Source organism: Acipenser ruthenus, chromosome 10 (genome assembly GCF_902713425.1).
Source record: "Acipenser ruthenus chromosome 10, fAciRut3.2 maternal haplotype, whole genome shotgun sequence".
Taxonomy (NCBI): Eukaryota; Metazoa; Chordata; class Actinopteri; order Acipenseriformes; family Acipenseridae; genus Acipenser; species Acipenser ruthenus.
In genome coordinates this window covers 2,674,099-2,689,320 of record NC_081198.1, presented here as the reverse complement: position 1 = coordinate 2,689,320, position 15,222 = coordinate 2,674,099, and the positions used below count along the sequence as shown (strand labels likewise).

Below are 15,222 nucleotides of genomic sequence, written 5' to 3'. Positions count from 1 at the left end.
AAGGGAGCAAACATGTTTGTTTTAGCTTGGGGGTTAATCCAATCACACCAGAATTCAAAATGTAACCCAGTTAAATACTGTACTTGCTAGTTATAAACCGTTGTGTTTTAGTGTAGTTTAGTGTAGTTATTGTATTTCTTGCTCTTACTGTATTACTTGTATTGTAACACTTAATGTATTTGCTTACGATTGTAAGTCGCCCTGGATAAGAGCGTCTGCTAAGAAATAAATAAATAATAATAATAATAATAATAATAATAATAATAATAGTGTAGCATTAAAATAAAAAATAAAAAAGCCCCTGCTTTAAATTCATGTTAGTGTCATAATCATTAAGGCCCCCCATTCACAACATTTCAAAGACACGTTTTGTTAAGATTAAACAGCTTTTTGAAAACTGAGAATAAACTAATAAAACCCCTCTTTAAATCAGCTGGAAAAAGAGTTCATGAACTGCAAACCTGATTTAAATAAATAAAACTGACTTAAAAAAAAAAAAAACGTTCTTAACAAAACATTCCTTGAAACAGTTTTGTGAATAGGGCCTAATAAAGTGTTAATAAAGTGATACGCTGTCTGTAGCTGGTGGGAGTGCTCCTGTCACTGAGTTATTGCAGCTGTGTCTCAGGGGGAGTCAGACAGCAGCTCTCTCTCTCTCTCTCTCAGGTTAGCTTCACAGATATGAGGAAGCAGTCTCTCCCCCTGCACTCGGATGCACCCAACATTAGAGAGGCCAGCAGAGTGGTAGGGAAGGTTTGCAGACACAGAGCTTGAGTCGTGTAATGGTGAAGGAATATTCTGAGCTGTTACCAGACTGAAGCTCAGTCTCCAGAAGAGAAGGACGTCTGCATCCAGGGGAATCCTGCAGGTGTGTTGGGTTTTTTTTTTTTTTTTTTTTTTTTTGAGAGTGGTGAAAGAGCATGCTGTTGCTGTAGGTGCAATGCCTTCGTTTCACAATGAGCTGACCAGTATCGGGCTGATACTCATGTTCGTCGCGGTCCTGCCGTTGCTGTTCTTGTCCGGCCAGACGGATTGGGCTGAGCTGTCTATCTGGACCGCCATGATGTACATGCTGCTGTGTGTGTTCTTAGTGGGAGCCCTGCTGCTTTTCCTTGGATTTTACCTGACAGTTAAATCGAACCACAGCAACACTTCCAGCCCTTCTCTCTTCTTCCTGCAAAGCCGCTTGCAGGAGCCCCAGAGGACTATCATACAGAGGTAGGCACTGTGCCGTTGTGAGTCTTCCTTGTCCCGAGATCACACGGGTTATCTCAGGACCTCCAGATAACCATTTGGTTTTTCATCATTTTAAGTTTTTTTTAAAGGGGGCCCGTTGATAGTAAACCAGAGTATTAATAGCAGTTGAAACCGCTGATCAAAACCCAAGCAGCCAGTGTCTGTTTGCTCTTAAATAAACATGCAATTACAGTCTAGAATGGGGTACATTGAGGGCAGAATTGTCAAATGGTGTTTTTTTCATTGCATGTCAATACTAAACAGAGGACCCTATTCAAGCTTGAAGGGGCGGATAATAACCTGGGAGGCAGGAGATTAAATTTCCAATCTTTAGTGGTGTTGTTGATAAATATGCATAGCCCGGAATGAGGTCAAAAAACCTGAAAGGCTGGCCAGTGGCTATGGTAAAAACAAGTAAGATAACAGAGTCTATAGACCTGGTTATCCATTTTAAAACACCCAATTGTGCTAAGTTTAGAAATACTTAACAAGTTTAATGACAAACATTTTGACCAGAAGTCTTTATCAATGTCTTCAATTGTGTTTGACTGTCTTAGTTTACCTGCCTTTTTTTTTTTCAGACGGCTAGAAGACATGAGGAGGACTGGAATCCAGAGAGAGTCGGTCTCTCGCCCCTGTGTGTCTCCTAGATACACCGCACACACCCTGGCTATGCACCAGGACCTACCCCCATCCTATGAGACAGTGATGAAGACCATGACAGGACCCTCTGCCCTCCAGCAGAGCATTGCAAACACTGCCTGACACAGAGAGAGAGACAGGCATTGACAAGACAGAGACCCAGGCATTGACAACACAGAGACCCAGGCATTGACAAGACAGAGACCCAGGCATTGACAAGACCAAGAACCAAGCATTGACAAGACAGAGACCCAGGCATTGACAATACAGAGACCCAGGCATTGACAAGACAGAGACCCAGGCATTGACAAGACCGAGAACCAAGCATTGACAATACAGAGACCCAGGCATTGACAAGACAGAGACCCAGACATTGACAATACAGAGACCCAGGCATTGACAAGACAGAGACCCAGGCATTGACATCACAGAGACCCAGACATTGACAACACAGAGACCCAGACATTGACAATACAGAGACCCAGGCATTGACAAGACAGAGACCCAGGCATTGACAAGTCAGAGACCCAGGCATTGACAACACAGAGACCCAGGCATGGGAAATACAGAGATCCAGGCATGGACACAGAATGTCCTGGTTATCCTGCAGGTTCACAGTTCAAGTCCAGTACTGTGTGAATGAACAGGAAGGGGCCGGAGTTGAGTAGTGACTGTAGACACGTCTGCCTTGTAGCATGTTGGGTTCTATCACTGCCAGATACATACAGCAGCTCCTGACATTGCCGTCCATTGGGGACCTCCGCCTCAGACTTGCACTTTTAACACAATCTATCAGCCAGGAGACCCAGTACTAATCCTCGGTCATACTGCCCGTATCATGTGCCTTCCCAGCAGTGCCTTGCAACAGCGAAGAGAATCTTGTGAAACCGCTTTAAAAAAAGATTGTGCTAACAAAAGAAGGGCCCACATGGTTAGAGTTAGGGAGAGTTACTGACCAGCACCTAAACTGTAAAGTTTCTAATGATTCCGATGTGACCTGTTTGTACCTCTCCCTCGCGGCTCTAGACAGGCTGTCAGCTCTGTTGCTGCAGTGACAGTGTGTTCCGTGGCAGACCTCAATGCTTTGTATACAGAAGACAGATCACAAAAACATCTGCCTGAAAGTAACCATGTATGGAAGTGCTCCCGGCAGCCCAGAGTCATCTATTCCACCCTGGATTGTTTTCCTGCAGAGGAGAGCTGTTGTTTAATGTTCTCACTTACTCTCCTGCTGTTGCTGCCTTTTGATATTACACAGCCCTGCCAAACCCTCCTCAACAAGCCATTCCCATGGTAAAGAACTCTGCAGGTGTTTCTTGTAAATTGTTATTTGTAGAACAGAAACTGGTGCATGTCCGGGGGATGTGTGCTGTACACAGTGGAATCCTTGGCTCATGTACTGTATGTTATGCATGTTACAGTTGCAGCAATGACTGCACCTGACTGGTGTGTGGCGAAGCTAGCCTTGGATATTCGTCACGGATGTTCACGGAGTACTGTAGTTATTCATTGAATGAGGATGGCTGAGTAATCCGCCCATTGTCATGAGAGGGTAACCACAGCACTCTATGGAAGTTCATGGAGTATTCTGTTACAGTGTATGGAAAACAATCACTGGTGTAATAAATCTGAAGCTACCACTAAAATATCGATCATCTTAAACTAGAATTACTTTACTAATTCACACTTTATTTGTGTACTGAACTTTTAGTAACGCGTATAATAGGTAATGCATTCATCTAATTTGTACAAGTGTTTCCACAAAGTATTTTGCTCTATCTTGTCAGAATGCTTTACTTTAGGTGTCTGTGTAGAGGCTTCGTTTGTCTTTGTGTCCACAGTCGTAGTTGATGCACTGTTGCTGTCCTCTTCGTCAGCATTTTAGCCGTCTTATTTTTTTTATTTATTTAACCCATTAAGTGCCATTGTCCTCATTTGAGCATTTTTAACTGGCATCTAACTGTCTTTAACTATATTGTTATGATAACTTACTCTAATTGTGTTAACTGCAAAAGTTAAGTCTACATGTAAATGTTCATTCTGCAAATACAGCTCATCAGATGCTTTTATAACACCTCAATATAAAACAAGAAACTGAAGCCTAAAACTGACACATTTCTTTGTGTTTCCCTCCGCACAGTGATGATAAAGCTCACTTTTCTATGTGTCAAGTTTCATAGCTGTCATGAAATGTCACTGCTCTGATTACGGGCACATCTAACTTTTCTCAAAGTAGGATGCAGCAGTTTGTAGCCAAAACGAATATATCGTGGAACATCTGAGAAGTATACGAATTAACACCTCTACCTTTCCTGTCGCCAGACATTTTAACAGAAATGACCACACTATAGAAGACATCACAATTTGTGGGATGGTTCAATGCTATGGAGCTAATGCTGTCAGGAAACAAAAGGAATGTGAACTTATTTTCAAACTATGCACTTTGGAGCCATTTGGAATGAACATTCTATTCTGAGGTCATCATCATCATCATCATCATCATCATCAACATTCTGGAATTTTGTTTAAAAGACTACTTGTTTGTTTTTTATCAACTTCTTAAAGCACTGTTTTTTTGTATTCAGCCGATGAAGGACTTTTTTCTTTTTTCTTATTGATCATTTTGGTACACAGCAGTTTTCCTTTTTCTCAAACTTATATATATATATATTTACATATATTGGTTGTTTTTTTAAGAACTGTAAAATAAAATGACTTTGTTTTGTTAAAATTCCCACCTATCAAATGATTATGATTGTAGTTGGTCTCTTGTGTTAATTGTACCTTTTGTCTCACAAGCAAGAATTGAACAGTTTAAATATATAAATGCTTTCCTATTACATACATTTAAAAACACAAGTTTTTTTTACACCCCAAATTGCGAAACACCAAAAAACTAGCATTCTAAACAACAGCAGTGTGGTCGCTCCTGTTCATCAGATTAGTCGCTCGCCACTGGTATCGTTCAAGCCTGAAGATTCTGTTAAAGCACAGCTAGGCAAAGGTGAGCGTGCAGCTACCAACACCAACAATAAGACACGAAACAGAAAGCAGAGGAGAACAGGGAGCATAAACACAGGAGCTACTGTAAATCAAGGACAGTGCATTAGATCTATAAACAAAAACACTATCCCTATTCCTTAATTATGAGGTCTGGTACCTTTTTGTTGACAATCTCTGATTTTAGGTACATGAATACATTTTTAGTATCTTACTAGGCAAGTTGTCAAAAATCTAAATATTTCAAGTTGTTTCAATCATGTTAAATAAATAATAAAGTTGTAAGAAAGAAAAGTGTGTCAGAATGGGGTCAATTTACAGGAACTGACCTAAATAGCAATATACAGTTTAGATCACTATAAAGCTGAACCCTTTGTCTGCCAAGGTTGTGAAAACCAGCACCCCTAACAGCGGAGGTGGTGGTGGTGGTGGGGTATTTGGTGTATTTTTTATATATTTAAAAGTCTGCACAATGCTGCCAGTATAAAGATTAAATTAATTAGACCCTGGTACTGAGCGTGACTCTATTCACTCTGTCCACTGGAAGCAAGTGTGCTAAATCTTCACATACCTGGTGTAGCTGCCTCAGGCAAGGTTAAACAATATAACGGCAGTGGTGTGTAAACTTATGAGGCCATTTGCATTGATTACAGTCAATCCGACCTGCCCGGATCCAACCTGGGCTGGCCAGCCTGAAAACCATCCCTGTTTACACTCAACACTGGGGCACTGGGCTTGGAATCAGAGCAGCTCTGACCACTGCTTCACACGGCTTCACTCCGCTTCAGAGAAAGGAAGGCATGTACTTTGAGCCCGGGTCACCCTGGTGTTACCTGCTTTCTTCACTGGGGTATTTTTTTTATTGATTTGAGAAAGCTGCTGATTAGCAGGAGGCATGGCTGAAAACAAGACGTTCCGCTACGGGCTGATCGTGCTGGGATTGTTCCTGGTGATGATCGGCATGTTCATCATGAGCGTGGACAAGCCCCACATTTACGCTACCTTCTGCACCCTGGGAGTCCTCATGGTGGTCCTGGGCATTGTCTGGAGCATGTGCCAGTGCTATCCCAAGGTAAGGCAGTGCCACTCTCTTACTACACTGAAGGCAAGACGTGCTTGAGCTAAAGAGACACAAGTAACTAACCGAGCTGCCTCTTGCACACTCCTTTCTTTTGTCTCATCTTGTATTTTCTTCCTTCCATGGGAATGCATAGTATACACACCGAGGAAAAAGAATGGGAAATAATCCTAATGAAATAAGTTTAAAATAATGTAATAATGAGAGTTCTGAAAGTAGCAGCCTTGGTTGCTGTATTGGCCCCTGGTCACCTCACTGTTACTGTCCTTGTAAACGGAGACTGACACACCTGACGTTCCCTTTCAGGTCACATTCGTAACTGTTGCTGAGCAGGAGTCTGAGTTCCTCATAGCACAGAAGTACAAACTCTCTGTAGCTTCCATTGAGAGCGAGGTCCCAGATAAAAAGAGGTAGGTTTGTTTTGAAGGTCACCTGTCATGATACCTTTAAAGGAGTTCAAACAAAAAAACTGACACCTCCTGTATGTTGTGGCCGGCGCTCCTGAATTGTTTCTTGGAATTTGATTAACTTGTTATTGAATTTTTTTCTGTATTATGTAACCTACTTGACCAGGTCTCCCTTGAAAAAGAGATTTCAATCCCGGGACTTTCCTGGTTATATAGTCTGGATCAGCATTCCAGCTGATGAAACTTGGGACCTATGCATTAACAGCCTCTCTGTCTCTGTCTAGTTCCAGTTCTTCAAACTACACCTGCCCAGAAGAAGCTGGCATGTATGATCACAGCCTCCCGGCTTACCACCAGATTGAAATAATGAGGCTTGGAAATGAGAACCCACTGGACCTGCAGTCAGCTTCCCCGGCACTCTCCCTGGAATCCAGGGCTCAGGAAAGCCTGGGGTCTGTGCAGGCCAGAGCGGAGGTGCACTGGGTCAAGATGAGCCAAGGAGAAAATGCAGCGCACGGCCCCAGCGAGGACACCCTGTCTGCTCCACGGTAGGGATGGAAGATTCTTGTAGTGTATATACAGTAGTGTGGAAATGTATTAGCACACCTCAAGACCTGTCATTCATGTCCTTTATATACCTACCTGCATGAAAACCTCTGGGTGTGAGAATTTACATTTCCGTTCAGTAATTAGTGACATTAAAACAAAAGCCACTTGTGAGCATTAATTAGGCAACTTTAACAACTTTTTTAAAAAGTCTCATCCATTTTACTATTTGTGGTTACAGTGTTATCCCTTTCTCTTACTATTTTAAATTAATTGCATGTGTGCCCTATTAAAGTCATCAATAATTAATTAATTGCATGTGTGCCCTATTAAAGTCATCATTAATTTGCCTATTTTCAGTTACTGATTTCATATGCACAACAAATTAAAACAACAGCAGCAATGGGGGTGTTCTAATACATGTGCACACTGCTGTAGCTCTGTCTCCATTTAGATTGCAAATGTAGACCACATCAGTTTTTAATTAGGATGGAAAAACCTGTTGTCATTGGCACTCCCACCATTTCTGAAATTCCTCTGCACATAAGGGTTAAGAGTAGGCTGTGTGTTTACACGCAAACACAGAAGTTTAACTTCATGTTGTTGTGGCAGGAAATATTTGAGTTAAAGTAACAAAAAAACTAAAAAAAACTAAAAGACTGTTGTTACAATTGTTGTTTTGTAAACAAGCAGGCTCAGAGGGATACAGGATCCACTGACAGAACTCCAGAGAGAGATAGAAATTTATTTCCACAATCACAATTAGTGCAATGCATGAAGCTGCCATTAGGGTACCAATGTCTTAAACCTACCTGGTTTCTTTTCCGCAGTGTGCCTGAGTGGTACAGGGCAGCCCCCCTGGCCTCCTTCATGGAAGACTCTGCCAGCCTCTCCACCGCGGACCCTGTCTCCCTGCAGCAGCCAGGCCCCGGGCTCACAGAGCTGCCTCGCTACGAAGACATCACCCTGATCGACGCCCCGCCCTGCGAGGAGCAGTGCCCCTCCACGCCGACACCAGCGGCTTCCTGAGAGACGACTGCCAGCGGGAGGCTGAGCCTCCACCGCGGGGGGCTGTGCTCCAGGGGCCACCGGAGAGGATGAGGGAGGAGAGGGAGAAGAGGGAGGAGGGGGAGGAGGGGGAGCTGTACTACGGGGTGACAGACGAGTTGCTGCAGATCAAATCAGACCTGGAACGGGAGTAGCGATCTCCTGCAAAATGACCCTGCAAATTTACCATGGTAAACCCTTATTAGACTGGCACACCCACCACAGCTCAATACTCTGGGAGCTTTACTGCTTTCCAGTAAGACAGACAGAATCCTCTTTAGTGAATATGGTTGATCACAAATACTGTATGGTTAAAACTGTACATAATAACAAGCGATTACCTTTTGTTTGAATTTCCTGTTCTGCATGAAATATAAATTTGTTTGTATCTGGATGTATGAACCATGCTCTACTTCAATAGATGTTACGTTAATTCTTTCAGAAGCTTTGCTTCCCAGCCATCGCCCTTCCCCTGCTCTCTCCCCATGTGATATTAAAACTAATGGAAGAGCCTTGAATACACACTGGTTAATGTTTAACTGCCCTGCAGGAAGCTTAACCGTTGGGTTATCCATTAGAGACACACAGTCCCTAACTCTCTCTATTGCAGAGGTTAATAGAGAAGTAAGATACAGTCTCCTTTTCAGTCTCGACCAATTACACAGACCGCATTGAAGATAAAAACAAATGGACTGACTAATAGGAGTTCATTTTGTAATGTTTAACTAGTAGTGTGGCGTGCTGCTGTGCTTAGAGATTTAGAGGCTAGGCTCTTGTAATTGACCGCACTGTTTACCTAAAGCTAGAATTGAAATATTTATATATATATATATATATATATATATATATATATATATATATATATATATATATATATATATAAATGTATGAAATCTTGTAACCTTGGTAGTACACTTTAGGGTTAGTTGTTTTAATAGCTATAATTATAATATATAATAAACCCATTTCATATAGAAACATTGTGTTCCTATTTCCCCTGCGTTACTGTACAGAAGGTGTCACAACCCCGACGCCTACATTTTGTTTTGTTTAGCTTACTTTCAGGAGTTCATTTTAGAAAACGAGAATCAGAAACCTCGGTGAGTCTAATTGTAGATGTGTCGAGCAGCTTGTTCTAGTTCTAGTTTTGCAGATTCTCAGTTCACACACCGTCCTGCAAAATCTAACGAAGATCTGAAGGACCCCCTTGAGAATGAGATGCATATCTCAAGGGTTCTATCCTGGTTAAATAAATACACTTGAAAGGAACATGCATCAGAAATCCCTGTGACTCTGCAGTGAATCCAGGGGAAGGGGTTACATTTGCAATGGAAAGTGTTTGAAGCACTATAAATATAAATAAGCTATCCAGTGTAGTCTGTCCCTATGCAGGTCACCTCGAAGTCCACCTGTTTGAACCCTGTTCTTCTCTGTTTGTTCTGTACACACACGCATGGCCCTCACTGCTCCTGCTTACAAAATACAGGCAGCCTATTTTTACTCAAACACCTTCTGTACAGTACATTCCTGCATGCTGTACCCTGGATGCACTACCAAATCCTCACCTGTAATTCTTTAGCAAATAGGGTTTCTAAGGTTCCCACTAGTGTAATAAATAATAATAATAATTTCATTGAAAAAAAAAAAACATCACTAAACATGCATCGCTTTGCTAAAACCTGTGTGTTATGAATATGGACCCACTATGGTGTTGCAGTTCTGATGGCTCATTGATAATGGTGTCAGTGCTGGCATATTCCATACAATCAGATAAGGCACGCTGCATTCTTATTATACAAGTTAAAATGATAGGATATCTTTCACAGTACCAAGGGATTAAGAGAAGTTTAAAACTTAAGAGATAAGCACATTTATGTTTCATGTTTATTTAGTATTGAGATCAGAGTACAAACATTTGGAATTATCAAAACCTCACGTACATACATACATGCATGCATGCATGCACGCTCGCACGCACAAAGATCCTGAAAGCGTTTAAATAATGTCTATACATTCTTGCTTACCGATAGTGTGTAAAATCAAATGCATGTCGGGTTATTAGTTTAAAACACAAAATGACACAAAAAAATAATAATAAAAAATATATATAGTAAAGTGATGCCATGGCCACAACCAGCACTGAAATGCTTTCCAGTGGTTATGTGAACTATCCACTAGAGGGAGCCTATCACCATAGCAGGCCTTGTACTGTACAGCTCTTTCTCTGAATGTGTCACTCTCTGTGTTTTCTTCGCTTGTTCTGTTCATGCTTCACTTTCATTTATATAGTGAAGACGTGTCACATGTTACCCTCAATACAACCCTTATGGGGGTGGAGCTGCTTTCACACAGACGCTGCTCTGTTCGACCCCCTTTCTCTGGGAGTCTGGGGGCCCCTTTCCAGTTCTGGCCCCGACCGCCCCTCGGAGCTTGTCTTCAGGAAGTCGGTGATCAGCAGGAACCCCACTGAGGTGATGAGCGTCCCCCCTGCAGCATAGAACCCACTGCCATAGTTCCCGTCATGTCCACCAGGGCGCCTGCAAGACTCTTTTAAGGGGGTGCAGTGATAATGCAATTCTGCTGACCCCACATGCTGCAGTGTAATACACCTCCTGTGAATGGACTGTCAGTGGAATGTCATGCTCTCCTGACTGAGCTGTGGCTGAGGGGTTTCACAACAACCACAAGCCTGCTGCCCTCCATGTGAGCAGAGGTCAGCTGAGCAGCACCTTCTCACATTACTACACTGTTACTATACTCCTGGATCCATTGTTTGTTTTTATTAATACCACTTCTCATTTCCTTTGTTTAAAAAAAGTTTCATGAACTGCAAGCTAGATTTCATTAATCAGAACAAGGAAAACATTGGTCTTTAGCAAAACAGTACTTAAAACATCCTCAACGTTTTGTGACTGTCTTGCTCCAATATCTCTTAAGGTCCAAAAAATCTCTCCCAAGTGTATACAAAACGACATTGTTTACAATCCAGAGTAACAGTCCTGTGCTTACACTACCAGACTTCTGTTTCACACAATAACGTGTTCAACTGTTCTTATAGCAACTGTATAAAGGTCAATGTGAAATAAACACGGAGAAAACAGATGGTGCACATTTCTGTTTTTGGCAGCTGGTATCTATGGAAACAGATCAAGCCCTAATAAAAGTTGGGTATGATGTATACTGCTGGAGTGCTGGAGCCTGTAGCAGACAGTTAGTTATTGAACACACAGACACAGGCAGGAATCAGCTGTGACACGAACCAGACTTCTTCTGTTAAAGCTAAATGAAACCGTGAGCTGAAAACCGAGAACTCTGGTGTGGCGAAGGGGGCCAGTGTGCACAGCGTCAGGGTGCTGAACTGCCAGGGCAAGGGCACCGTGAGCGGAGCACTGGCAGGTAAAGAGACACGCGGCACTGTTAACAGCAGCGTGGTAAAACCAGAATAAAACCAAGCACTGTAGAGCCTGTGAAGGTATGGTGAAGTACGATAAAAAACATAGGTAAACTTGTGTTAATGCATAGTTATTAGCATGGGAAAAAACTGTTAAATTATCATGCACGTTATTCATGGTAAAGTGGTACCGGACAAACCAACAACCTGCATTATAGGCTTCAGTTGAAACTGAACTCAGCTAGGGTACTTTAAACACTGCAAAAAGGTATTACTGCTGAGGGAGGCCAGGAGTGTCCTAGGACCAGAAAATAACAATGTCCCGACCCCTTTGCCTTGCAGCCCTGGAGTTTATCCGAGGCACCCTGATCGCTCAGCCCTACAGCCCCATGATCGTGCTGCTGCCCTTCACAGGGGGGTACAGCCACACCCTCAACTCTGTCTGCAGGCTGCTGGTCCGGACCGGGGTGGTGCTCATCGCAGCCGCGGGGAACTACTGGGACGATGCCTGTCTGAACTCTCCAGCCTCTGAACCAGAGGTAGAGCACACCTCACTCAACACTCCCACTTATAACTGATGATTAGAGACAAAAACTTGGCATGAGATAGTTTTGCTGCTCAGTCAGTGTAAGTGAAATCTCCAAGATGTTTACGCAGATCGCCTCTTTCAGGTCATCACGGCCTCAGGGACCAACTTTGGCCGCTGTGTGGATATCTTCGCCCCCGGAGACGACATCGTCAGCGCATCCAGCGACTGCACCACCTGCTTCACCTCCAAGAGCGGGACGTCACAAGCTGCTGCCCACGTGGCAGGTGAGCAAAAAAAATCTCAGTTGCACTTTGATTGCACTGCACGCATGACGTAGTGTTTTAATGCACTGCACGCATGACGTATTGTTTTACTGCACTGCACGCATGACGTAGTGTTTTAATGCACTGCACGCATGACGTATGGTTTTACTGCACTGCACGCATGACGTATTGTTTTAATGCACTGCACGCATGACGTATTGTTTTACTGCACTGCACGCATGACGTATTGTTTTATTGCACTGCACGCATGGCGTATTGTTTTACTGCACTGCACGCATTCCCACACCCACTAATATATATATATTTTTTAAAACATTCAAAACTCAGTGTAATCTGTCTGTATATATCTAATGCAATCTTTGCACTGTATTTAGGTTTTTAAGAGGGTTTTTGATTTTTTTAAATGGGATCCTTGGTTACCTATTGGTTGCACAGAACTCAACACTCCTGTACTGTACCCTCATTGGTTAAAGCTTAAAGTTTACCATGAGGGGGTTTAGTCGTCTTGCACTGAAATAAGCAGCATATAAGAAAAGAATATATATGTTCTGAACTACAAACTTGCATTACTGTGCCTGTTTTAATGCATGCTTAAGTATTTATGATAATGTCTTGTTCATGTTATAATCAATAGCAAGCTTGTGCTGTTGTGTAAAACTAACTGATTTCATATTGAATTAATTATAGTAAGTATAACTTTAGGTTACATTCAGTACTCACATTTGGCATTTTAAAATGTATTCTTGTTCATGATGTATTAATTGCTGTTTGTGTGTTCGGGTTAGGTATGAATTATTGCAATGACATTTTCATTACAGACACATTATAAAGTGTTACCATTATTTTCTACTCTATTGCATTGCTGCCTCTGTATCATCTAGTTTCACGTATTAGGTATTTACATTTCATAAGTGCACTTTCTTTACTATACACTTTTTTCCCCAATACATAAAAACCAAGTCTGTTTTTTATCTAGTATATTACTGTTTGGGTATATGGGTTTAAAACAGTTTTTCTACTTTAGCTTGAAGTTTTTTTTTTTTTTTTTTTTTACATCTTTCTATAGAGATTCATTTGTGATTATTAATCCCTAAACTCAGGAAAGTGGAGAGGGGTTGAAACAAAGACAACTTTTATGACTTGTTTAAAACAGTCATTGTTGCAGCCTTGGCTACAGAAACTCCCTCCTTTCTACTCTATAGAAGCCAGTCAGATCTTGCACAATGTGACTGAAACAGGGAGATTCAGCCTTTACTGTATATAGTTTATCACCTACTTGCCTGCAAAAGACAGGCATACAGCATTCAGTTCACTGGCATTGCACTTACTGATACACGAGTGCTTTATGAATACAATGTTTCTGTTTACTTGTACGTTTATTCAAAATATTGTTTTTATGAATAAAACTCATTTTTCTACTTCTACTTGACAGGAGTGGCGACAGATTTCTGATTGCCAGGTCCACATGAAATATTCTGTTTTTCTTTTATTTTCATTGAATATGTTGCTGTTATTTGCAACCTTAACCAAGTGCTGTTTAATCTGCAAGCTTGCTCCAGCCAAGATTCAACTAGACAAAGGTTCAAGTATTTTTAAAATTCTGCAGTAAGCCGACACGGTTATTATTCATCTTGGCATATTTTGAGTATATTGTACACTGGGCCACATTCAAAAAGCATTGACGTAAGTGCCAATGTTACAGCAAGAAACTACTCGGGAGCACGGAGGAGCTCTTAAATTATCATTCTGGATTAAAATTTAGAAAAAAAAGCCTGCTGTAAACATAAAACAGCATGCAGATAGTAAAAGACAAACACCAGGTTTATAAAAGTTGTGCATTCCAGTTTATTTTTATTTATTTTTTTTGTATCAAATATTCCCATAATCAAACAGTCTGCTGTACAAATTAAAACTCTGTTTTAACATGCATTACAGAACACTTCGTATTTTCTTTCAGCAATATATGAACACTCAAAGCAAAATGACACACACTGAATAAAAACCCGTACTCCTGTCAATACTCACCCTGCTCCCCAGGGTCGAAAAATAAATCTTAAATCTCATACACCGATGCATCTGGATATGGTAAGAGGAAAACCTTGAGACCCAATGAACAACATTCTAGCTGTTCAACAATAAAAACAGCTTCTGATGGGGGGGGGGATTTGACTTGATTTTTTTTTTTTTTTAAATAAGCCCCCTTTTCATCCTTCAAAGCACACTGGCAACATGATACAGTATTTACTGCATAACATATTTCATTGCATGAATAAAAGTTGATCTTAGGCCGATTTTCTGCGTTTTTAGTTTCCTGTAAATTATCCATGTATAAAACTAAAAACAATTCAAAACTTACTGTTCTACCGTAAGCATACACACACATTATATCAAAAAATGTTTCTTCTCCCCCCTGCCCTATCCCATTCATAAGCTCCCTCGGCACTTTCATGCAGGGATTTCTCAAATCTTTGTTTTGTTTCCATAGGAACACTTAAGTGGAGCTTGAGGCTATTAATATGAAAGATTATACCCGTCCCCCCTCCTAATAATAAACCAGCTAAAAGTTTATTATTCTGCAATTTTTGCTTGCTGTATTCCTTGTTTTTTCATATTTGTCCTGAACATAAATGGTTCACGTTTATATAACAAAAAAAAAAAAAAAGTTTTGTTGAAGACTGCTTATATGTGTCGACTGCTGAATATTGATCTGCAGAACTGTAAAATGGACTGAAGGTTCATTACTGGTAAAATGTAGTACAGGTAGGAACCCTGGATGAAACGACATTCGGTTGCACAGACGAGGTAAACTATATATATTTAACAGAAAACAGAACAAGCAGAGGCAGTTCCAAAAAAGAAACTTCCTCACTTCAATGATGAACGCTGCTGGCTACCCCGTGCCGGACATGCCCTTTGTTTCACAATGTATAGTGTTGTACACAGTCACTTCACTTGCAGCAATTCATATCTTCCCTCCAAAGGATACAAGAAGCAAGCAGCAAAGCTAGTTGCTAGAGCAGAGAGAACCAAAGCATTCTGGATTTAAAAAAAGCCACACAAAA

General features: G+C 41.3%; 3 protein-coding genes across 3 annotated transcripts; all 3 read left to right on the top strand.

The window, feature by feature from the left end:
* Nucleotides 1-918: 918 nt before the first annotated feature.
* On the top strand, nt 919-5,087 carry LOC117973082 (uncharacterized). The gene is made up of 2 exons (XM_034924130.2): nt 919-1,218; nt 1,818-5,087. Exons 1-2 carry the CDS (start codon nt 941-943, stop codon nt 1,999-2,001), a joined length of 462 nt encoding a protein of 153 aa, XP_034780021.2. The 5' UTR covers nt 919-940; the 3' UTR covers nt 2,002-5,087.
* A 449-nt stretch (nt 5,088-5,536) lies between these two features.
* LOC117406228 (barttin-like) lies at nt 5,537-8,476 on the top strand. Its single transcript, XM_034010163.3, has 4 exons — nt 5,537-5,950; nt 6,263-6,366; nt 6,648-6,911; nt 7,740-8,476. The coding sequence occupies exons 1-4, from the start codon at nt 5,774-5,776 to the stop codon at nt 7,936-7,938; spliced, it is 744 nt and encodes a 247-aa protein (XP_033866054.1). The 5' UTR covers nt 5,537-5,773; the 3' UTR covers nt 7,939-8,476.
* A 3,188-nt stretch (nt 8,477-11,664) lies between these two features.
* On the top strand, nt 11,665-14,089 carry LOC117973104 (proprotein convertase subtilisin/kexin type 9-like). The gene is made up of 2 exons (XM_034924321.2): nt 11,665-11,886; nt 12,019-14,089. The coding sequence occupies exons 1-2, from the start codon at nt 11,665-11,667 to the stop codon at nt 12,211-12,213; spliced, it is 417 nt and encodes a 138-aa protein (XP_034780212.2). The 3' UTR covers nt 12,214-14,089.
* The last annotated feature ends 1,133 nt before the right edge of the window (nt 14,090-15,222 follow it).